Here is a 24,735-nt window from a genome sequence, read left to right as displayed (position 1 = left end):
CCGAGTCCAAACTTGTAAAAACATTCTGACGGCTCACTGAGGGGCAGGCTCAGTGGACTTGGTGGAAAGGAGCCGATTACTGTAATTGTGGAAGTGCTGAGGTCAGGTGGAGGTCATGTTCTAACTGGGCTGCTGGGGAGGGAGACCAGGCTTTTTTGGCTGGGTGAACATGCCATTCAGCCGCGACTGAGATGGTGAAGACTGGAGGAGGCTTGGGGCAGCCCCCGAGCAGGATTTGGACCTGGGAGGTTCAGGACGGACGCCCCTCAGTCTTCAGGAGACCCTCAGTGAGCTGGGTCTGGGGTCCAGGGGTCACATGTTTGCTGAGCAAGAACCTGGCCGTGTCTCCGTGGCCCGTGAGGAGGCTCAGCTGCTTGGGCATTTGACCCTGTGGCTCCTTTGAGCTTTTCCCAGTCCAAGGGGAATGCATGTGCATGTTCCTGACCATGTCTGGGAAGGCAGGTAATGAATGTTCCCTAATACTGCTTTCCTAGGGCTTTTTGGTTTGATTGCAAGCATTTTAAAACACGTATGTAAATGGAAAAATAACAAAAATAAAGTAGTAAGTAATTTAAAAATAATAAAATGGGGAATCGTGGGAACTACCTTGGGTAGATAGTAAAATGTTGAGTAAATACAGTACTCGCTAGCAGTCGTATTCTATGCTATAAAATAAAGTCCTGCATCTTCACAAACTCCATATTAAACAGATCTGAGCCTTGTGTCCTTTCCCCCGACATGACTTTTCTGGTACAGCAGGGACTGACTCAGGAGGCCTGCTCCGTGAGCCCCAGCGACTTGAACTTGGAGCTCGGGGACACGGATTGCAGGTCGGCGCCCAGCGCATGAGTCAGCGGAGAAGCCTGCGGGCCTGTGGGCGGGAGGGTGGAGGGAGAGGGTGGAGGGGGAGGACCGGTTTCCTGGAGGCACAGGTGAGGGGCGTGCGTTCCGGGAGCAGGCGCTGAGCAACACGGGGCACCCTGGAGAGGCAGCGGGCCACGCGGGGCCACAGACTCACCTGGGTGTGGAGGTCAGTGAAGCCTGGAAGGGCAGGTGGGAACCGAGTGGCGGAGGGCCCCGAATGCTGGGGCAGGGCCCCGAATGCTGGGGCAGGGCCCCGAATGCTGGGGCAGGGCTCCGAATGCTGGGGCAGGGCCGTCTGACTTTGCTGATCTAAAAGCAGGGAGCTGTCCTGCACAGTTGAGCGGGACAGTGACGGGGCCTGGAAGGACAGTTTGGGAGCCAAGGGCCCCTGATGGAAGGGGCAGCGGACAAAATTGGGTCCCACGGTCGCTGGCAGCGAAGGCCCGGTGTGCTCTAGGTTTGGGAAGAAGTGGTTGTTAGCAAGTGGGTAGAGCACGGAGCGGTTTGCTGGCCGCCGCCTCTTGAACAGGTCCCCCCAGACATCTCTGCACGCCGGGCTCTGGCACGGGTGGAGGTGACGAGCCGCTCTGCGAGCTCTCACCCTGATGGTGTCGGGTCAGAGAAGGTTCCAGGAAGAGAGTCTGCCAGGCTTGCCCAGGGGAGCAGGGGGGCTGCCCGCTTTGCTGTGAGGTAACATCCCCGAGGGCAGGGGCGAGGGTCGGGCCTTGTCTGAGGATGGAGTCCCACATGCCTGAAGGAAAAATGGCCATTCTGGGCCTCCCACAGGGCCCTGAGCCCCATGGGACCGATGCCCCTGTCCCACAGGAGCAGCCGTGTGAGTGAGCGCACTGAGGCTCGGTGGGCACAGTGGGCACGCGGTGCCGCCGGCTGTCCGGCGATCACTTCCGTGTTGTGGCTTCGCTCTGGCCGATGAAGTGAGGTGGTCAGAACCATACGGCTAGTGGCTCTCCTGCTCCTTGAATGGCTCCTCTATTTCTAAAAAGACTACGGATCTCTTTATGTCACTGCTAACCCCTTTTCCTGGCTCTGCACTGGCTCAGGGCAAAAACTATGTCCCCATCCCCAAGGAACAGAAACCGCTGTCTCCTGAAATTCCGGTGGGGTCCAGTGATGCTTTCTGCTCTGCCCACCCCTGAGGCCCTGATTCACCTGCAGGCTACCTTCCCCGTGGTGATAAGGAATGCAGGAATCCTGTCGCTCTTAGCATGTTTATCTCTAGTTCTTTAGGGTTTTTTTTTGTTGTTGTTGTTGTTTTTTTTAAGATTTTATTTATTTATATGACAGAGAGATCAAGAGCAGGCAGGGAGGCAGACAAAGTTAGAGGCGGAAGCAAGCTCCCTGCCAAGCAGAGAGCCTGTTGCAGGATTTGATCCCAGGACCTCGAGATCATGACCTGATTCGAAGGCAAAGGCCTAACCCACTGAGCCACCCAGGCGCCCCTGTTTATCTCTAGTTTTATCTGCCAACCTGCGGATTCTTCAGGTGCTCCCTGGGAAGCTTGGTCCTGTTCTGTAGGAGCCTCCCGGGACTGGCTCCCACTGTCCCCACCCTGGATTAAATCAGACCCCACCAACTCCCCTCCAGGACTCCGAGGGAGGTGGGGCTCATCCAGGGGCTCCCAGCCCGTCACCACGGGCACCTGCATCCCACCCGCCTTCCCGGGACTCCCCCAGCCAGCCTCGGGGGTCCTTGGGCCGCACCAGCATGGGAGTGGAGGCACCGCTTTGCAGTAATGTCTCACGACGGTGCCCGTTTCGACTTTTCTTTTAAACCCTCCATGAAATAATTTCTTGTGGCCGCAAGTGGAAAATCAGCTAATATACATTGAAAAAGAGTGGCAGGGCAGGTGTGCAGCTGCCTCCTTGTTCTGGGTCTGTCTGGAAGCTTGGTCAGAATGGACTCTTCTGGGAGACGCCTGGGCCCCCTTTTCTCAAGCAGACCTGTGCTGGGGCCCGTGTGTCCTGAACAGGAACTCCATAACGAGGAGTGCATGGACGGGTTTGTGGGGAGGATGTGGTGGGCGCAGCAGGGAGAGCATCGAGCATCCTTTGGCACAAGTATGGTCCAGAGCACTTGCCCTCCTGCTCACCCAGCCCTCGGAGCAGCTCTGCACCAGGTGGGGAGCCCCTCACGGGATTTCACAGCTCACTGGCTTTCCCCCCGACCCCACCCGCAGTTTCTTTGGCTGTGTCTGTCTGCGGTTTCTACCTGTCCTACTCGGGCCCCGCTCCCCACATATGAGTCCCATTTCCAGCAAGTGAAACTCGTCTTTCAGGTCGGAAGGATTTTCACATTCTCTCGTCTCAGTGATGTAGATTCACAGTATGGTTTCTTTCTGTGCTGCCCCGAGGTGGGCTTTGCTTGCCTTCCGGTGGCCCCTGTCTCTGGCCTGGGGGGCCGGTCTCTACGTCCAGCTCGGTGCCACCTTCCCTCCAAGAGCATTCTGCGGAGAAAGGCGGTATTCTGTGGGGGAGAAGGAAAGAACTCGTCCAGGAGCCACGGCTCCTGTGGGTCATGCTGAGCCAGGCTCAGGACAGCCGAGGTCCTGGAGGTGAGGGCGTGGACTGTCTTTGAGCCCTGATCCTTGTTCCATGCACCTTACAAGGATCATATTTATACTTCGCACAAATCAGTCAGGATGGTTCGGTCGTTACCCCGCATGACAAGTACAAAAACTGAGCGTTGGTGGAGTTCAACATTGAACACAGGCTGTCCCCATCCCCACGAAGGGGGGGTGTGGGCTGGCAAGGCTGGGTGTGCCCCCTGCACGGTGGGCGCTCAGCCTGGCCTGCTGCGTGCAGAGCGTGGGGGAAGGACGGCCATGGACGATCCCCCACCCCCGGGGCCCTCCAGGTCCCTCCGACGAGTGAAGGCAGCGCACCTGGGCCAGAGGCCACCTTCCCAGCCGTCTCTGGATAGCGTAGGCAAGGAGCAGCCAGGTTACGTGACCCCTGTTACCATTGCGTGAAGTTTGCCTGCCCTCAAGGTGCTCTTTTGCCGTTTCCCTTGAAGGGCGTGGGGAATTCGCTGCTTTGAAATTGGCTCCTGCCCGTGGGCTGGTGAGGGTGTGCCCGTGGCCAGTCACGTCCCAATCTCCAGAATCCTCCTTTGTGCTCCTTCCAGAAAGAGACAGGCCTTAGAGCCATGATTCGTGTGCTCCATGCACAGACATTCTCGGGCGGCTGGCCGAGTCTGTGTACCACGGCTTCACCTGCGCACGGTACCCAGGGGTGACTTAGAGGCAGAGATGGCTGTGTGTGTGTTTTATTTGGGGTTGTTGTTTGTTAGGGATCCAGGGAGGATTTCAGGGGAGAGTGTGAGCAGGGAGCAATCCCCCCCCCCGACCCCGCTATGTGGGGCCACAAGAGGCACCTGGGAGCTCCTTTCCCAGGTGTGGGAGCCACAGCAGGAACTGTGCCAAGAATGGGACCAGCCGCTGTCAGGACAGACGGATTTATTTCTTCTTTCCCAGACCCTGAAACTGGCTGTGTGGACCGTGCAAATCCTGTCTGTCCTCCTCTTTCACTGTGATAAGCAGGCTGGCCAGGGGCTAGAACAAATGTCCCAAACCCTGTTGTGCCCCAGGGTGCAGACAGCAGGCCAGGAAACACGGGCTGGCTCTGTGCGCCGACAGGACTGATGAGATGGACGTAAGGTGCCCAGAGAATCCAGGGAGGAAGCCCTACTCTGCTCTCCTGGGCTGGGATGCGTTTTATAGGAACAGCCTCTGGAAGAAAGAGGATTCCCATTTCCTATAAAATTACTGTTCAACCCATGTTCACTTGCTCAAGGGACGTTCTCTTGTTTTCCTCCCCCGCCTTCAGGAAGAAGCTCATTGCCAAGTTGACCCCATCCCGCGGCATGGTTGCCTGAGAAGAGCTTCGGCAGGCGCCGGGGGTACCTGGAGGAAGAGCGATGAAACCTTAGCCGTCCCCCCGGGCAGATAGTTCGAGATGGCAGCTCAGCGGATCCGAGCTGCCAACTCCAGCGGTCTCCCTCGGTGCAAGTCCGAGGGGACCCTGATTGACCTGAGCGAAGGGTTTTCAGAAGCGAGCTTTAATGATGTCAAAGGTGAGCTCACAGGGTACCCTGGGTGGCTCAGTGGGTTAAGCCTCTGCCTTTGGCTCAGGTCATGATCTCGGTCCTCGGATTGAGCCCCGCATCGGCCTCCCTGCTCAGCGGGGAGACTGCTTCCTCCTCTCTCTGCCTAACTCTCTGCCTACTTGTGATCTCTGCCTGTCAAATAAATCAAAATCTTTAAAAAAAAAAAAATGTGAGCTCGTGGGGACAAAACTGTGGCTGGGGGAAGCAGATTGGGGTTTGCAGGTGCTCAGAGACCCAAGGACTTCTCTGCCTTAAAGGCTGCCAAGTTCCCAGTTAAACTTTAGCTCTCTAAACTTCACCGACCATAAATCCAGCCTTAGAACAATAACCACTTATCTTGGGTTTTTTTATTTTTTTGGTGTGTTGGGAGGTTTTGAATATTGCCCTTAGTAATACAACTTCTTCATGCAGAATGTGTTTGTGTTTTCTCTTGTTGAGAGTTTTGGTGACATTAAGGTAGGGAGCTGGGTGCTCAGGATACTTGGGGGAAGGACAGAGTATGGCCAGCCAAGGAAATATTCAGAGCTGCTACAGAAGAAAAGGTGGTCTGGGACTGGGGTCAGCAAGCTCCCCCTATGAGGGTCACCCACAGCATACTGTAGTTCTCGCAGGCCCCAAGGGTGCCACCGCAGCTATTCCACTGCTGTTGCAGCTCGAAAGCAGTCAGAGTAGACCGTAAGCAGTGGACACGGCTGTGTTGCAATAAAACTTTATTGACAAAAACAGCAAAGGGGCCGTTGTTGGCCAATCCTTGCTGTAGAGGTGGCCCCAGGGGTGAATCACCCTGAGCCTCTGGTTTTCTCTAACAGCCATGTACAGCTGGGTCGGTGAGGTGGGTGATGGGTACTCGTGGGTCGTTTTCTTCCGGGAAGTCCCCTCTGACCTTAGTACGTGCTTCCATCCAGCAGCTTCCCTACGGCGTTCACCACAGCATGTTCGTTACCCGCTGGGCCATCCAGAGTACGAGCTGAACAGTGGGAGCTGCTCTTGGCCTTCATAGCTTTAGCCCCTAGTGCTTAATGAATAGTCCTTGAGCCAAACTTCTCTCTCCCTCTCTTCCCTGTTGTCCTAAAAACCATATGCTCCCCGTTGTGTCTTCCTAATCGCTTTTCCCTTCACTGTATCCTCAACTTCTTCCTCTTCCGGTCTGTGCTTTATGCTTGGAGCCCTGGGCATTGCGTTTAATGTTCTTCACACGAACAGACTGGCAAAGGAGGTCAGGAGATTTTTATTAATAAGAGCGGCACTGTTATCAGGAATTGCCATAAATAATGGGACCCTTCGTTTTTCACAGGCTGGTAAAGGGCATCGTCTTCTTACTTGATAACCCAGCTAATCATGCTTAAAGGTAGAAACGGAGAGCATCATTTTGTGGGATTTGGGCTGGGGTCTTGAAATAGGAGAGCTGAATTTTTTAAACAATGACGATGACTTGAGAGGTGTTAGGGACCTAACAGAACACCATGGATATGGGGAAAAGACAAACGAGACAGCCCGGGATGCCAGCTTGGCTGGTCAGCCGAGGGCATGATGCCCACAGAGCCGCTGGACCCACTTCCCAAGGCAGCTCTGCCCGATGGACAACAGGCTTCAAGGTGGGGATTTGTTGCAGCCAAACGGCCCGCTGTGAAGCCTTCCACCCCCTCATTAGCGTTCCACCTGCACCAGAACTGAGGCAACGGGGTAAAAACTGTAGGACTCGGTGCTTTGTGACACACAGGGATTTTTTTTGTATTAAAATCAGGATAGCTGTAAATCTGGACAGTGCTCCTCAGAATTCATTAAGATAGGATTTGATAAGGATTCTTCTGCATTTGATTGGGTGGAAGCCCACCTGGTGTCCCTGGGTGCCCGGTGACAGGTGACTGATGGAGGGACCCGTCTGGAAGAAGCTCACACCAGAGTCCTCCTCCACGGAGCGGAGCGACCCAGCAGGGAGGAGCACCATTTCCCACTGGGTGAGCCGGATCCTTGAGTGAAATGTGTTACTCCTTCTTTGCTAAGGAGAGTGCTTGGAATTTTAAGTGAGCCCACTTTTGTTCTTCAGTCTGGTGAAACTAAAGTGATAATTTGCACTGATACATTTTCTTAGGCTAATACACAAAGCCTGCTTAATAGCTTTTGGGTTTTAATTTTAAAAATATCACTCTAAGGGAATTGTTGCGGGGAACATAATAGGGATATAACTTCTGAGGGAGTCTAACAAGATTTTAATAGCTGGCAAGCTCTCAGATTTTCATTGGGTTTTCATTTTTATGTGACATTTTCATTAGATGTGTCAAAGAAACAAAAAGTGGTTTATATTACTGGAGACGGTGCCTGGAAAACAAACGGAGAAAGATCCTTTTGTCCCCTGACCCCAGCCTGACCCATCCCCTGTCCCTCCACCTCTGCCTCAAAGGCATTCTCTTTTTCTTAGCTGTTTTATTCACTCCCCTCCCTTCACTGTAAGCGATTTGTTTGGGGCACACCCAGGGAGAACACCTTGGCCCCGTAAGATGGATAAAGGCTCTCTGTCACGTGCCTGCAAGATGAACATTCATCCCAAGAATATTGGTTGAACACCTGCTATGTGACAGGCTGTCTTCCAGGATTATCACTGTGAGCAAAACAGACCCTAAGGGAGCTTCCATCCTAATGGGGCAACATAGTCCTCCCCACAGAAAAAAGTGTATGTATATGATGTATCATTTAATGGAAGTGCCATGGAGAAAATAAAATTAGGAGGGGGTAGATAGGTCCACTTGAACATAATAACCCTTGTGGGTCCTTACCTGGGGCTAAGCATCTTTATGCTAAGGGCGCTATCAGAAAACCTTATCTTCAGCAGAGTCCACTGAGGGAAGAATCTTAGTTCCTGAGGCCACACGGCTTCTCAAGGTCTGGATTACAGCCGAGGCACAGTGAGCCCAGGGCCAGATTCCCTGCCAGCACTGCACACGGAGGGTGGGAGGTGACGGCCTTAGCCGCCCAGGTTATAGCCCTCTAGATACCCCTCTAACCTGGTTCATGGAAATAGGAACTTCCTGCTTTATTTTCCAAGACTTGGCTAAGGAAATTCAATTCAGTTTTCATTATTTGTTTTCAGAGGAAAAGGAAACCGGCCGAAGGTGTTCTAGAGGGCCCGTTGGATAGACCAGAGCATGTGTTGACTTAATCGTGTGTTAGAGACGATGCGGGGGTAGTTCCACTAAACACACGGGCCTGTCTTCCAGTTGTTAGTTGCAGGACCCCAGAATATTAACAACCTCTGTGACACAAGGCACACTTGGGGTGGGGTCTTAGTCCTCTCCGATGGAACTTTCCGCAGCCTCTGGACATAGTCTTTCGTGTATGAGAGGGAGAGAAGACGCTTCGGTATTTGATTAACCCTTAGTGTTCAAAGACACACACCCCTGGTTGAGATGACTGACTTCGGCCACTCCGACTGCTGTTGACCTCCGTAACCTGCATCATTGAATGGTGTGAACCAGAAGTTAGCTCGAGTCACTGTTCTAAGTGTCGGGGTTTTTCAGACTTAAGCTTTGGCTCAGAAATAACGTGATTGCCACGAGATATAAAACTGTTGTTTTTCCAGGTATGTGGGAGAGGCGGTTTCCACGTTGTCATTCTGAATGATCATTTAAAGGAGGCTGAAAGAGGCTGGCCTCAAAAGGCTTAGTTTGGTGGAGATGGGTTCAGCTTGTCAAGGAACCTTCTTCCACTCCGCTCACATGTTCTGTGTTGAAGGCAGAGGGTGTCACCCACTCAAAACACTGAGAGCTGCTTTGGAAGCTCTTCATTGCCCATCCCCGGCCACAGACAGTGGGTCACTCTGCTCAGTGCCCTGCATGCCTGTGGGCCTCGCCCTCACCACCTGTCTCTTTGTGTTTTACGCAGTGCCTTCTCCCAGTGCCTTGCTAGTAGACAATCCCACACCTTTTGGAAACGCAAAGGAAGTCATTGCAATCAAGGACTACTGCCCCACCAACTTCACCACGCTGAAGTTCTCCAAGGGGGACCACCTCTACGTCCTGGACACGTCCGGCGGGGAGTGGTGGTATGCTCACAACACCACGGAGATGGGCTACATCCCCTCCTCCTACGTGCAGCCCCTAAACTACCGGAACTCCACTCTGAGCGACAGCGGGGTGATCGACAATCTTCCAGACAGCCCAGACGAGGTGGCCAAGGAGCTAGACCTGCTCGGGGGGTGGACGGATGACAAGGGGTCCAGCAAAACCTATAGTAATAACCCTTTCTGGAACGGGGTCCAGACAAACCCGTTTCTGAACGGGAATGTGCCAGCGACGCCCGGTGTGGACGGGCTGACCCCCAGAAGCACTGTGGATCTGCTGCTTTTTGATCCAGGCGTGTCCTCGTTCACGGAGTCCAGCTCCGCCACCACCAACAGCACCGGGAACATCTTCGACGAGCTGCCAGCCGCGAACCGCGTCCAGGCAGAGGCGCCCAGCAAGCGGGACAACCCGTTCTTCAGGAGCAAGCGCTCCTACAGCCTCTCGGAGCTGTCGGTCCTGCAGGCCAAGTCGGATGCCCCCGACTCAGCAGGGTTCTTCACGGGCCTGAAGTCCCCGGCCCCAGAGCAGTTCCAGAGCCGGGAGGACTTCCGAGCCGCCTGGCTGAGCCACCGGAAGCTAGCCCGCTCCTGCCACGATCTGGACTTGCTGGGCCAGAGCCCTGGCTGGGGTCAGACCCAGGCGCTGGAGACGAGCATCGCCTGCAAGCTGGACAGCTCTGGGGGCGCCGTGCAGCTGCCCGACACCAACATCAGCATCCACGTGCCAGAAGGCCACGTGGCCCCTGGCGAGACGCAGCAGATCGCCATGAAAGCGCTGCTGGACCCTCCACTGGAGCTCAACAGTGACCGGTGCAGCAGCGTCAGCCCGGTGCTGGAGGTGAAGCTGAGCACCCTGGAGGTGAGAACCCACATCATCCTGGAGATGAAAGTGTCAGCCGAGGTGAAAAATGACATTTTCAGCAAAAGCACGGTGGGACTCCAGTGCCTACGGAGCGACTTGAAGGAAGGGCCCTATGTCCCCATCCCCCTCACCTACAGCTACGGGGACACGGTCCAGGTCCAGCTGGACAACCTGGAGCCCTGCATGTACCTGGCCATCGTTGCCCACGGCCCAAACATTCTCTACCCTTCCACGGTGTGGGACTTCATCAATAAAAAGATCACGGTGGGGCTCTATGGCCCCAAACACATTCACCCATCCTTCAAGACTGTGGTGACCCTTTTCGGGCATGACTGTGCCCCAAAGACGCTGATGGTCAGTGAGGTCACCCGCCAGGCCCCCTGCCCTGCCCCCGTGGCCCTGCAGCTCTGGGGTAAACACCAGTTCGTCCTGTCCAGGCCCCAGGACCTGCACGTCTGCATGTTTTCCAACATGACCAATTACGAGGTCAAGGGCAGTGAGCAGGCCAGAGTGGTCAGGGGATTCCAGATGAAGCTGGGCAAGGTGAGCCGCCTCATCTTCCCCGTCACCTGCCAGAACGCCAGCGAGCTGTCCGACTTCACCCTGCGGGTCCAGGTGAAAGGCGACCAGGAGGCCATCCTGACCCAGTTTTGCGTCCAGACCCCCCAGCCACCCCCTAAAAGTGCCATCAAGCCGTCCGGGCAGAGGCGGTTCCTCAAGAAGAACGAGGTCGGGAAAATCATCCTGTCCCCGTTTGCCGCCACCACCAAATACCCAACGTTTCAGGACCGCCCGGTGTCCAGCCTCAAGTTCGGCAAACTGCTCAAGACCGTGGTGCGGCAGAGCAAGAACCACTACCTGCTGGAGTACAAAAAGGGCGACGCCATCGCCCTGCTCAGCGAGGAGAAGATCCGGCTGAAGGGGCAGCTGTGGACCAAGGAGTGGTACATCGGCTATCACCAGGGCAAGGTCGGCCTGGTGCACGCCAAGAACGTGCTGGTGGTGGGCAGGGCCAGGCCGAGCCTTTTCTCGGGGCCCGAGCTGAGCACGTCGGTGCTGCTGGAGCAGATCCTGCGGCCCTGTAAGTTCCTCACCTACATCTACGCCTCCGTCAGGACCCTGCTCATGGAGAACATCAGCAGCTGGCGCTCCTTCGCCGACGCCCTGGGCTACGGGAACCTGCCGCTCACCTTCTTCTGCCGCGCGGAGCTGGACAGCGAGCCCGAGCGCGTGGCGTCGGTTCTGGAGAAGCTGAAGGAGGACTGTAACAACACAGAGAACAAAGACCGCAAATCCTTCCAGAAGGAGCTCATGATGGTAAGTTGCTCAGTGGGGAGCCTGGGGCCTGACCGTCCGCTCTCAGCGCCTCTCCCTGCACACTGGGGCGTGGGTTTGGTGAATCACCCGGCCAGCATCCGGGCGCGTCTTCACTTTCCGGAACGCACAGGGCTTAAGTGTGCACGTGCACCTGGAGGGCATTTGGGGAGCCCCAGACAGCTCAAGAGCCACCACGGAGAGCACCGTTCAGGTGGCTTTCTGCTGGATTCACGAACTCCTTGAGGTCTCTGATGGACCCCTCAGGGCTTGGTGGAAGTGGGGGGCACAGGGAGACTCTCACTCCAGTTTGCCTCTGTTTTGATGTCTTGGGGAGAAGATCCGTGTTTCATCAGATTCCTACCAGGATCTAGGACTCTGACGCTTTCAGAACTGCCGCCCCAAAGTTTAGCTTTACTTTGATAAGTGTTTCCCTATCCTCGAGGTTTCCACGTTTCTTTCTGTCTCCTTTTTGTGTGTGTGAGTAGGGATTGAGGATGGCCTCTGTTTCTCCAGCACAGCTGGGAATTGCAATCCTGAGACTAGGAGAGGGTGAGGTTGGTGTCATACCACAGGACACGCCCAGGCCTCTAGCCAACGGGGAAAGCATTCGCTCAAGTCCCCCACGGCCTGGGCTCTGCTACCCTCTCCCAGCTGTGTGCTTCTCGTGTCCTGTCATAGAACACTGACCTGCAGAAGCTTGACGGTACCCTCTTGGCATCCCGCCTTGCATCTGGTGGATGTTGTTTCTGTGGCAGAAGCATCCTCTGTCTCTTTCCCCATCTTCCCAACCTGTCCCTGGGGCTTCTTCCTGTGGAAATCCTGGTGATTCGGTCATTGGCGTTCCTTCCTTGCTCCCCCAGGCTCCACACCCTCTTTTTGCCTCCTGACTTTTTAAGAGGTGAGTCTCAGCACCTCAGAATTTCTGCCACCTGTATTCTCCCAACTGCCATGCGGCGAGAGCAGTTGTGGGAACGGATGAGCCAGGTATGCGTGTGTCTGAGCATGCCCCTGTTGCTGTTGGAATGCCACTGAGGTCCGTCCATGGCACATGCAGCTCTTGGCTGTCCTGGGAGCCAGGAGCCAGAAGGGATACCGTCTCCTGCAGGCTGGGGAGAGGCAGGGCTGCATCCCCACCCACTCCCTGCGGGAGGCCCCTCCCCTAGCAGGCCCCCAAGCTATGGCAAGCCCAGCAAGGCTGGTGTCCTGTTGGATGGACCCGGCTCAGTGGATAGGGGTGCACATCCCTCTCCAGGCCCTCGAACTGCGGTTCGCTGTAGATTATAAAATCGGGTGCTTTCATGAACGTAAACAACACTGATGGCTCCTTCATTACAGTCTAAGACGCCCTCACCTCCAGTGGCCGGAGCTGGGGAAGGGGACAGTGGGAGCAGCCCTTCCCACCTGGGAAGGAGTGATGACAAGGGAGGCCCTTTGCTTACCACGTTCCCTCATCTCCTTCCAGGTCTTTCCAGACTTAAGTGGTGGCTCTTTCTCTTCCATGTGGGGCCCTTCTCTGACAGCACATGATTGCGGGCCATCCCTGGGTTCCTGTCCTGAGGCATGGGGGGTCTCTCCGGGGCCTAGTCGGGTCTGCTGGGAGGTTGGCAGTGTTTTCCCTCGTTCATCTCCTGGACTAAATCCGTCACCATCCTGAGATCGGGTAGATTAGAATGTTGGCTGAACGTCTAGAAATCACAGGCCGATTTGTCCCCGTGTGTTTCAGTTTCCATTTCTTGCCACACTCGAGTCTCTGAACAGTGGCTTCCTGCAGCCTCGGGGGGGTCCACCAGCCCTGCAGCTGTCACGGCCCCTCGTGTGGTGACACGGTTTTCTGTTAAGGTGGGACTCCCTGGTCTGGAAAGAGTGAACCCACGGGAAGGGGTGAAGGTTTGGGATCGTAGGTTTGCAGGGAGATGGGAAGAGAGAACAACATCGTTCTGTCCTCCCGCCATCTGAGGGGGGGTCGGGCTTGGGCCCATGCTGCTCCCTTGGCCCGGAACTCTTCCCCGCAGACCCTGGACAGAGCTCTTCACATCCCCCGGTGCCAGCCCACAGGTCATGCCCTCAGACCTTTTCCGTGCTCTGCTTCATCGGTCCAGATCACTGTCTGCACTGAGCTTTCCCCAGTCCCAGGTGGCCTTGTTGCCTCGAGTTCGTGTTCTTGCTCTTGACCTCATCAGATAGAAACACCGCTCAGGTTCTCGGGCCCCGACCTGCGCCGCGTCCTGCGGTCAGACCGTGCTTCTGCTCTGGTTCTCCGGGCACCTTCCCTCCTGCCATCGTTGCTTGGCCTTGAGGGGCGTCTTGCACAAGCCCGTGGACTCCCAGTGTGCCCCTGCTTGCCCTTTCCCACCCAGCCTGTGCAACCACTGCCAGGGGATGCTGCCCCCGCCCCGTCCCCTTGCCTTGTGGTGGAAGCCGCGACCATCCGTGCCAGAGGACGGCCACCCCGCAGACCGTGCCCCCAGGCCGGACTGAATGCGGCGGGGAGGGAAGGGGCGATGCGGGGCTGCTGCAGGGAGTGGGCAAGACTGGCACTGAACGAGGCAAGTAGCCAGGGTGGACGGAGCCCCTGGGGACCTCTGCCGGTAGGACTTGTGGTGGCGGGTTGGGGAGAGGTCAGGAAGGGGTCCTCAAGGATCACTGAGTAGAAGGTAAGTGGTGGAAGCTTCTGACACAGAGCAAGGAGGCGCCACCACAGACAGCGGTGCAGGTGTTTCCCAGCTGCCTCCTGTGTGCGCAGGGGCAACACCGGCTGCTGGGCTTTCTAAGGGCAGGGGTCCTTAACGTGAGCGAGGCGTGGAGTGATGAGCACGAGGGCGGGACACGCTTGCCGGGAGCCCCCTGTGTAGACCAGGGAAAGGTGAGCAGGCCCGAGGGTGGGGGCTTGTACTGGTGCAAAAGCCCACTCGCCGAGGCGGGGGGCCGCCAGGTTGAAGGCACAGCATGAGCAGGATCAGGGTCCTGGAGAGCAGAGATGGGGGCAGACCAGAGACCACACAGTGATCCTGGAGGGATGGTATGTGGGGTGTGGGGCCACCCGCACCGGATCGCACTCGAGCTTTGCTCTGTAGGCACAGAGAGGGGTACCGTGTTTGGGGGAAGAGAAGGGGAGCCAAGCTGGATCCAGGCGTGTCCCTGCGCCTTGCCACACCCCACACCCCCTGAGCCCCTCAGAAGCCGCTACCCATCCTGCCGGGAACCCCGCTCCAAATGTCATTCCTGCAGAATATCAGGAGGGCACCTGGGGCGGAGGACCCCGTTTTCTAGATACTCGTTTCTAGATCTACGTATGTTCAGGAGACGAATTGGCAGCTCCTTTTTATCAGTGGTGAGAAGTGCGCCCAGATCCGAGGACTGCCTGGCGGGGCCGCCCTTCCAGGTTGGTGCGGAGATTGCCTGGGCCGCTCAGCCTCCAGTCCGCTGCTCACCTTTGCAGCCATCAGAGGGGCCCCTCCTGCAATCAGGCCTTCCGTTTCTGGCTGCAGTGCGCGCTTTCCCTGCTTCCAGGCCGGTTGGCCCCGGGGCCCATGGCCACTCTTGCATGGCGTCATCGGTGAGAAGCGGTGTTTTCTTGCCGCGGGCCCGGCGGTGTGGCCCTTAAGAGCTTCAGGGGCCTGTGTTTGCACAGCTGTCTGGGCTCATCCCGGGTTTTGTTTGGTCTTGAATGGAAAATGGTTTTGTCGCTGGGGAGTACACAGCTGGGAGTGACAGGAAGTGGGTGGCAGGTGCTGTTACTATGGCGTGGACTGTCCCGAGACCCCTCCTCCCATTTGCCAACCTTGGGCTCCCTGTTGGGACTTTTGTTTTCTTCGTGAAAGGGAGAAAGCAGAGCCTGTTCTTTGCTCTTGGCATGGTGAAGTTCTTGACCGCGTCTCCTGCTGCGTCTGGTGCCAAACACGTGCTTGTGTGTGTTTGTGCCGGGAACTGTGAGGGCACCGAAGGAAGGGCTGGGTGGGGAGGGAGCACTCAGGGGCGTGGGCGGGCCTGCCGAGGGGGCGGTGGCCGGCGCTCAGGGCTGGGGCTGGAGTCGCGCTAGGCTTCTGAGTCCGGGGGCAGACTCTTTGGAGAAGGTTCTCTGAGAAAGAGAAGGTTCCTCTAAGACATACATCAAGGGAAGGGTAGCTGTTTCCAGGAGTGGAATAAAGCCCAAGCTGATGGAAATGAGGGGTGAACTGGAAGATTCCGGAGGTGGGGTGGGGCTGGAGAGGACAGTCTGGAGTGATTCTCCGAGAGTCCGGCAAAAAACCCCTGATCCCCCCAGAAAGAGGGCCGTTAGTTAACCACTGCGCCTATAGGGGGTTCCTGGGGTTCTTCTCATGTTTGCATGTCTTGGGAACAGAAGCATGGGTGGGGTGACCATACAGCAAAACCGAAAGGATACCTCATTGTCTTTTCATAAGAGTAATTCCTAAAACGGGGCCTAGCAGACTGGCTCCTGGCCACCTGCTTTCGTAAGTGAGGTCACACCGGACTGAGCCGTGCCTGCTGCTTCCCACACAATTCGTGCTGCTTCAGCCCCACACCGGCCAATGCAGGGGCTTGTGACAAAGACGGCAGGGCCCGCAGAGCCGAAACCTCTGCCCTGTCTAGCGCTGGGTCGAACAGGTTTGGTCACCTGGCTCAAATTCCCGTTCGCTCCGATCAGATTGCTGCCAGGGTCAGCCTCGTTTCGAATGGGATTTTCTGGGATTACCTGTGGGCATTGGTGTGTGTGTGTGAATTGAAGAGGAAGCTACAGGGAAAGGAGCCCGAGCCTCCTGCTGGAAGCTTTCCACTGCTAGGACCCGGCAGCACCCACAGTATGCCCTTAAAAAAATGCCTAAATGCCTCCTGGGTGGTGGTGTGGCCACTCCGGGGCCGTCGAAACCCGCGCCAGCTCATCCAAGTGTGAGCAGAGCAGAAATTCGTAAACGAAGGCGCCTCCGTCCGCGTTCGTCCTGCTGCTCACGTGGAGCCCCGGTCCTCGCCCGTGGCCCGGGCACAGAGCCATTGTCCTCACTCCCGCCAGGGGCGACCCCAGTCGGAAGCGTGACTCTGGTGCGTTCTGTTTCCTAGAAAAGGAGGCCACCTCCAGAGCTGGGAAGCCACGGGCAAAAGCCAAGTGCAGATGCGGAGGGACTGACTGTCTGCTCTGTCGGGGAGGTGACCTGCCCGCCTCAGTGCCTTTGGGGCTCCAGACTCCCCACACGGCAACAATTTAAATCCAGGGTCCGACCAGGGTATCGCACGTCCCCCTGCCGCACATGGGGACGTGCGTGTGTTTAGATCCTCTGAAGCACGGATCTACTAAACATCGATTTTTTTTCTTTTTAAACAACATCACTTGAATGCCTCAAAATTCAGAAAAAAGGGGACCCCTTTCTGAAATACATAGAGCTGAGAAGTCCCATAGTCCAGGCCCGTGTTTTCTTTGGTTCCGTCCTGACGTTGAGGAGTGAGTGAGTGCCCGCAGAATTTGGGAAAAGGCCTGCCTCCACCTCTGTCCCCTCAGGGACCCTGGACAGGCCACCTGCAGGTGTTGGGCCTCTCCGTTGCTCCCTCAGCTTTGTCTGCAGACTGGGGTCAGCCTGGCGCCTGCCTGACAGGGGTTCTGAGGAGTGGATGAGGCCCTGCCCGGCTCATCGTAGGAGCTCGGTCCTCTTGGCTTATTCCAGAACACAACAGAACCAACCCAAACAGGACCACGGGACCCTCACGCCCACCCCCCACCTCCTGCCCAACGCAGTTCCAGCTAGCCGCCACCAGAGGGACCTGCTGCAAACGGCAGAGGTTCCCCGGGCTGGGGCATGCGGCTCCTGCATTCCACCAGAATGCATTGCCAGAAAAGTCACCATTCCTCCATCTTGCTAAGCTCCCCCAAGATCAACATGAAACATAGATGGGGATATTCCGTCTCCGTCAGAGACTCAGCAGACGGTAGCTGCGCTCAGTCAGGGCCGCTCACCATCTTCGCAGGTCAGCAGGCAAAGTTCTCACAGGGTCTGTGTGTCCGGCTCAGTCAGGAAGGGGCTGCTGGGCCGGGTGTTCCCAGCATGTGCTCTTGGAGTCTTGGAGCGACAACGGCAGGTCCCCAGACAGAGCCCAGAAGGACCACCAGGTGACTTGTTCTGCTTCTAGCCTCTCCAGGCTGAGGCTGACCTGTCTGAGGGCCTGAGAAACTGTCTCCCCGGGGGCCTCTGAGGCCCTTCTGCACCTCACGGTGGGTGGACCCGGGGGCCTGCTGGTTTGGTTTTGTTTCTTTAAGACCCCTGCCTGGTGTCTCGCAGAAGACATTGGACTGTTGAGCTCTGCTTTGGAAGCTTGCATGATCCGGCCCCTTTCCTGGGGGGGGGGGGTGGGAGCGAGCATGGGGACCCAGTGGGGATTTGGGCCGGGCTCCGTCCCCTTGCCTCCTTCCTTCCCAGGGTGGCGGGCGTTTGTTTATTTCCCTCCGGATTCTCGCCACAGTTGGTGACTCCTGTCCTGAAGACACACTAGAAAGTTCTTCCAACTTTGGCCAAGGGAGCAATCCTCTTGGTTGCAGAAAGGGTTCTGATGGTGGTCCCTCAGGTTTAGCCTCCAGCCCTCTCCATTCTCCTCACCCTCCTCCCACCCTTCCACCTGGGGTCTTCACTTTGTCACTAAAACCTGACAGCCCAGATGCCTGTGTCCAGCTGGTGCCCGAAGCACGTTCCCCCAGCCTAGCTCCTGGTCCGGTCCCCTGAGCCCCAGGTGTCCGGTCCATCTCAGGGAAGCATCACTGTGCCCAGCTGATCCGAGGGAGCGGAAACAGGGCCAGCAGCCCGCATCCGCCCTCGCCCCATGGGTCAGCATCCTGGGGCTGCTGAGACAACGCGTCACAGACAGGGTGGCCCAGGACAACAGAGACGTGTTCTCTCCCGGTGCTCGGGGTGTTGGCAGGCCTGCTTCCTTCTGGAGCTCAGAGGGACTGTCTGGTCCAGACCTCGCTTTTGGCTCCCAGTTGCTGTGACAGTCCTCCGTCCTTACGCATCTCTGTCTGTCTCCTTATAAAGACAACCAGTCATTGGACGAGGGCTGCCCTAATCCACCGTAACCTGGTGTTAACGAGTGGCAGCCACAAAGACCGTGTTTCCGAACACAGTCTGAGTCTCCAGGTGGATGTGACTTTGCAGGGAGAGTGCTGGCAAACCCAGTCCACCCTGCAAAACTCATTGCTTTCCTTCCATCCTGTGGGTGTCGGCCATGCCTGAGTTCAGGGGGCACTTTCTAGGTCCTAGAACCTTCGGGAGAAAGAGCCCATTGCCCTCGCTTGAAACTGGAGCCTGCCCTCTGACCTGCCCCGTGCCCTGCTCCTTCCTCCGCAGGCCTTACTGAAAATGGACTGCCAGGGCCTGGTGGTCAGACTCATCCAGGACTTCGTGCTCCTGACCACGGCGGTCGAGGTGGCGCAGCGCTGGAGGGAGCTGGCCGAGAAGCTCGCCAAGGTGTCCAAGCAGCAGATGGACGCGTACGAGTCTCCGCACCGGGACAGGAACGGGGTCGTGGATAGCGAGGTGAGCCTGGGCGAGGAGATGCACTCAGCTCTGTCTGCTGGACAGCATGTGGACGGGGACGAGTGAGTGGACGTGAGAAGGGGAGGCTCTCCCTGAGCGGGGTGAGTGTCCTCTTTCCCTGGACTTGGCTGCGCGTCCCGATCTTCAGGGACCTTCCGTCAGACGGAGCAGCACATGAACGGAGCCCTTTGTGGCCACCTCTGCCTGGTCTCTGGCCAGGTCTGTGTTGGCTAAACACCTGGTATGTTGTGAAACTTGGGTTCCTGCTCACAGGTTCTTTGTAGTCTCACTTGGTGGCGGAGGTTGCTTTAAGCTTCTGGAAAGGGGTCAGGCCAGGAGACGTAGGAAGGAGGAAATCCCAGAACAAGGGTGTCCTTTACTCACACAGTGAATTTCTAAAGAAATGGCCCACCTGGAAAGTGCTGCAGGGATCAAGGAGAGAGTCCTTCCTGCCTCCTCAGATGCCCTTTGCTACGTACCTGCTCTTGCACAAAACACCTTCCCTCGGAAATGTGCTGGCTCTGGACAGGGTCTGTTCCTCCTGTTTCTCTGGGTTTGTCCCTCGCTCCAAGGAGAAACATAAGTAATGAGCAAAGGAACTGCTTAATAGGATCAAATAATAATAGGATGAAATAATAGGATTGAAGAATAGGGTCAAATCTCTTACTGTCCACCATCTTCTCTCCCCCCTCCCTTCTTTTATCTTGGACGACTCCACCACCATCCAGGCCATGTGGAAACCCGCCTATGACTTTTTATTAACCTGGAGCCACCAGATCGGGGACAGCTACCGGGACGTCATCCAGGAGCTCCACATAGGTCTGGACAAGATGAAAAACCCCATCACCAAGCGCTGGAAACACCTCACTGGGACTCTGATCCTGGTGAACTCCCTGGACATTCTGAGAGCAGCTGCCTTCAGTCCTGTGGACCACGATGACTTTGTGATTTGAGTGGGTTCCCTCACACCCACCGCTGCTCTGGGCACTGCACCGTCAGTCTGTCCTGGATGCCCACGCCCGTCACATGGAGCGGGGGAGGGAGGAAGGGCCAGCTGCTCAGACGCCTCTGGGGTCCCTCTAGGGCTGGGCCCACACCCAAGGACCAAGCACACAGCAATGCTCCACCGCCCTCCTCCATCGCTGGTGGGGGCCGGGAGGGGGGGCCTAAGGGAATTTCTACTGCAGGTCATTGCCAATCACATAGCTTTCTACTTGTTAGGTGTAAATTTAAATTGAAAACTCCTTTTTTTAAAGTTTAGGGGGAGGCAGTTGAGAAAGGTGGTATCTCATTTTTTTAAAGGACCATAAAGGTTTAAAAAAAAAAAACAACCTTAATAGGAGAGGATGCTGTTGAGGTTTTTATGTTCTATAAAGACCTTTTTAAATTATGTCACAGATGTATATATGTATTTAAAGGTCACTGGGGACATTTGTGATTCCCAGCCACACTTAGCACCCGGAGAGACGCTTGTTCAAGTGTTGGACCCCTTTTGCTCTCTACTTGTAAAAAAGGGTAAATCAAATAGGAACGTGGTTTTCAGTTGATGAGTCCGGCGCTTGCCCATCCTTTCCAAGAGTGTCCTAGGTCCTGCTGTCCCCTCTCGACTTGATTCTCTTCTGTCTCTTTGCCTCGTGTTACAGGAAACGATCAGTAGACCTTCTTCGAGCTTTAGTGGGCCAGCAGGTACCCATGAGATGAGAAGGCAGCTGGGAGCTGGTGTTCGTCCTGGCCCCCACCTGTGTGCAGTCCTTCAAGAGAATGGTGCCATTGGCCGTGCGGGGGTTCCCGCAGCCGTTGGGCCCCACAGCCATCAGCCACCGCTGTCCTGTTTCTCCTTGGGGGCGGGAGAGGGAAGCCCTGCGCCAGCGTGTGCACAGAGGGGCCGGCTGCCACTAGCCAACTCCACTTCATTCATTACAAAGTCAGCCCCTGTTCCTTCCTGGCATACCCCTGTGGCCTAGGAAATAACATAGGGGACACCGACTTTTTTCTGTCCAAGAGAAAGATGAATAGGCTCCAAGCAGGATGAACGTTTTCCAGAAAGGAAACTGTTTCCCACCGAAAGTCGGGGACTCAGAGCGTTGCACTGATGCCCTTTACCGCTGCCGATCTCTGTGATTGTACATGGGCACACAGTGCTGGGCTCTGCCATCCTGCTGTGCTGGTGGCAGCTTGGGAGGGGGGGATGGGGCAGGACGGAGGAACTACCTGGCAGATGGAGAGGGATGATTCCGGGTATGTACTAGGACACGCAGCCTGCTTGTGTGGCTTGGTGGTGGGCCACTTGGGATTCCTGGACCTCATTCTCTCTATCTGCTGTCTTGAGATGTGTTATGTTAATTACCTAGTGTAATCAGTGGGTGATCCCTATTGGGCTGAAACATTCTTATGTATCTGCTGATTCAGATCCTGAAGATCATCTGGCTAGGAACACACAGAAAAACACTATGTTTCTTAATGCTGCAAGAACCAGGACACGCGATTCCCCAATCATCCCACGAAGTCACCGTAAACTCCGCTTCTCTCTCCCACCATCATTCTTTCAGAGGTATCTCTCGCCTTCTCCCCAAAGAAGAAGCAAAACCAGTCGCACCTTAAACCATGGATATTTTTCCTCAGGGGCTTTAAATAGTTTCCTATGCAACATGTCTTGTAGCACAAAAATTAAATTCTACAAAAGTTGCAGTAAATTTTATTTGGATATTTTAACCTATTGTGTGTGTGTGTGTGTGTGTGTGTGCGCGCGTGTTTTTCTGTACACAACCAAACTTTAAATAAAACAATAAAACCTTGTGGAACCATCTGTGCATAACGGCTCCTTCCCAAAGAGCCATCCCTCGAGGACAGTATGACCGTTGGTTTAGCAGATAACTTATATTTTTACCGAATATTCTGTAGTCTGGTCCAGGAAGCTTAGTTAAAATCTCTAGTTCTCCAGACGCCTGGGTGACTCAGTCAATTAAGCACCCAACTCTTGACTTTAGCTCAGGCCTAGGTCTACCTCACAGTCATGAGTTCAGGCCCGGTGTGGGCTCCCTGCTGGGCATGGACCCTACTTAAAATTAAAAAGAAGAAAAAAAAATCTCCAGTTCATTATTAATGTTAATTCTGATATTCAAAGTAATAGTCATTTGCGTATAAAATTATGGTGTTGGCAGGTGTTTTTAAAGACCAAATATTCAGGAAAAGGATTTGGTTAAAAAATTTTTTTTTTCCTGAGAAGAAGACATTTTGTCCATAATAAATTCCTGCCTCGGTCCTCACTTGACTGTCATACAGTCATGTCACATGGGACCGGAGCCAAATCGCTTGTGATCACCAAGCTCCCCACACCCTCTATCACCTGTTTTGGCAGCCAAGCCCAGGCTCGGTCCTAGGACAGCCTTCCCCGCGAGTTGTCACCAGATCCCAGCACCCTGTAGTCTCCCGTGCATTTCTACTGCCACAACGGGACCTCAGTCTTTGCCTTCTCTCCCTTTGCTCTCCTTACTACTCACTACTCAACACCCTCCCCGCCACCTGGCCACTCTGCTCCTGCTTCCTGCTGTATGGTCTGCTCCTGGCTCATGCTCAGGCTTGGCTGCGCCTCCCGAGAACGTTCAGCAGTAGAGCTGCTCCCTGGACCATCCCCACAGTCCTACCTCCTTGCCTTTGAGCTGTTCCCCCACGCTAGAACACCTCTCCTTCATCAGCCACACTGAGCTCCTTGAGGTCATTGAGCGTCTGAACGCGTTACTGAACCCCCAGAGCCTGGTGCCACGAACGTATTGTGGGAGGGAATTGACTGTGACTGATAGAAACAGTCCTTCAACGCAGATAGCTTGGTTATCGGGGGTCCTAGGGGAGGCTTCGTACTGGGTTTACAACCAGTGTAAGACCTATTTGGCCAGCGAGGAGAGCATTGGACTCAGCAGTTTGTGAAATGTTCGAAGGGGGAGAACATGGCAGGGATGGAACTCAAGTGTACACCAAAAGCAATTAATTTACCTAACAGTTCATTTCTGGCCATGAGGGAAATGCTGTCAGTTTGGTCCATGATTTATGCTATAATAAAATTCAATTTTATGTAAAATAGATTGAAACGGCATCATCTGAAACAGTAACCTGAATTCAGGGGAAAAAAGAGTGTCGCCAAGTGCCCAGGCTTTGTATCACACCTGCGGTCTCTGAAAGGTTTGCTCCAATTCATCTTCGTGATGACCTTGTTTTCAAAGAGGAGGGAAGCAGCTGGGAGTGGGGGGAGCAGCAAACAGGCCCAGCTGGTGCAGTGGCCAGTGCAAGCTCCATCCACCCCCAGCTGTGTACTCCCGCCGCATCAGCAAAGAGAAACCCAACAGCACACAGGCCATTGTCTGAGAAGCAGGTGCCTAGGAGCGAGCGGGCAGTGCCACCGACCGCTGTGCTCTGGGGGGACCAGGGGACCAGCCAGCAGGGTTGTTCCTCCACCCCTCACAGACCTCTGCTGGAACATGTGTGCGCAGTACACATTTTACAATCTTAAAATTTCATGTCCATTTCCCTAAAACCTCAAGTATTTAAAATATTTGCACTTAGTCCAAATTATTCCTTTCTTAAGAATTTCAGCTTTATTGAAGTGTACTTGAAATAGAAGCAAACATCTTCCACTTTGAAGACCCAGGCATTTCCAGCAAAGAGTTCGTTCTAGGTTGTGTTGCACAGTACTATAAATGGGCGTCACTACAGAACTGTATTGAACTACTTTAAAGGGTAAAGACTATAGACTTTCACTATGTGTTTTTTGCCGCAATTTTTTTTTTTTTAAGTGAAGGAAGAGTCCGGTTGCCCACAAGCCCAGCTTGGTTATGGAAATCAGGGAACGGATTGGAGTGGGTACAATGCAGGACTTTAAACCCTCCCGTGGACCCCTTTGGCACTTGGATAAAGCTCTGAAGTCCTTGCAATTAGGTAAACGCATAAAATAAGCAAACCCGGGGCTTACAAATGAAAGCAATTACATTTACATGCAGTTAGCAAAAGGTTTTTTTAATTGTCACGGGGATATATATGCTATTTTAGGCACCAAATAACAACATAGTAGCAGGTCTCATCCACCATAAACTTACAGAATAATGATGAGCGTTGCAAGTATCTGAGCTTGAGAAATCATTGACAAAATCACAGGGATTCCTACTAGAGGTCCCTTGCCTCCGTGCATGCCCGGAGGAGATGCTAATGTTCAGTTAGAGGTTTATGAAAATGAAGATATATTTTTTTTTCCTTATTTAAAAAACCAGGAAGCTCATGGTAAGGAAACTGACATCAGATATGCTCGATAGTTGCTTCAAAGGATTTGCAGGATGTTTTCTGCCTCAGCTCATCCAGAATAGTATTTTTAAAGCTTTGCTTCTCTCATCTCTTACTCTACCTAGCAAGGCAGAAGGGAATCGAAGGAATAAACTGGTCGTGTCTGTGACTTTTTAAATATCTGAAGTCATTTTCCTTAATTTCCCAATTCAGTTGCTTTGCATTTTGGAAGAATATCTGTCTAGACAGGTCCTACGTAGGCAGTACAACTCTCTCTGTAATCTTCACTCCAGGGCTCAGCAAGGGACAGCCAGAACAGGAGTACACATGCGGCATAAGCCTTGTGAGATGTGGGCAGCTTGGCGGGAGGGCTGCTCGCCCGGTGCATGTCCTGGAAGCCAGTTTTGCGCACACAGAGCAGGAGGGAGAGAGGAGCCAGCTCCTGGCCCTCCAGGATCTGTATTCCAGGAAGGAAGAAGCAGACCTTTGAAATTGAAGGGAGACGGCCGCGTTACTATTGAAGCAGCCCAAGAGAAGATTCAAGAAGCCACAGTGCTTCCCCTCTTCCCCCCCCCACACCCACTCCCATTATAATGATTATTAATGAAGGCTTCTGATTCGATCCCTTCCATTTCTCTCGGGGTTTCTCCTTTGATCCTGGCCCCCAGGACAGTCCTTCTAAAACAAACCCATGCCCCCTCTGTTTCACACCCACCTTCAGTGGC

At 54.8% G+C, this 24,735-nt stretch overlaps 1 protein-coding gene across 4 annotated transcripts in view; it reads left to right on the top strand.

Annotated features, from left to right (window-relative positions):
• The window catches only part of SH3BP4 (SH3 domain binding protein 4), an 83,011-nt gene extending 61,557 nt beyond the window's left edge, over positions 1-21,454 (top strand). For 2 of the 4 annotated variants that reach the window (XM_045066935.1, XM_045066934.1), the window contains 4 exons: positions 4,710-4,956; positions 8,869-11,225; positions 18,554-18,742; positions 19,471-21,454. In XM_045066935.1, the coding sequence (XP_044922870.1) occupies positions 4,839-4,956; positions 8,869-11,225; positions 18,554-18,742; positions 19,471-19,695 (2,889 nt within the window). In that variant the 5' untranslated portion in view covers positions 4,710-4,838 and the 3' untranslated portion in view covers positions 19,696-21,454. Of the gene's footprint in view, positions 1-937; positions 1,031-4,709; positions 4,957-6,850; positions 6,948-8,868; positions 11,226-18,553; positions 18,743-19,470 lie in introns of those variants that run through there. The other 2 variants (XM_045066936.1, XM_013048471.2) reach the window with 2 other exon arrangements.
• Positions 21,455-24,735: the final 3,281 nt, after the last annotated feature.

The sequence above is a fragment of the Mustela putorius genome, unplaced genomic scaffold, assembly GCF_011764305.1.
Source record: "Mustela putorius furo isolate JIRA1106 unplaced genomic scaffold, ASM1176430v1.1 tig00003869_pilon_pilon_pilon, whole genome shotgun sequence".
NCBI lineage: Eukaryota > Metazoa > Chordata > Mammalia > Carnivora > Mustelidae > Mustela > Mustela putorius.
Note: the sequence above shows the minus strand (reverse complement) of the source record. Positions and strands in the feature narration are given on the sequence as shown.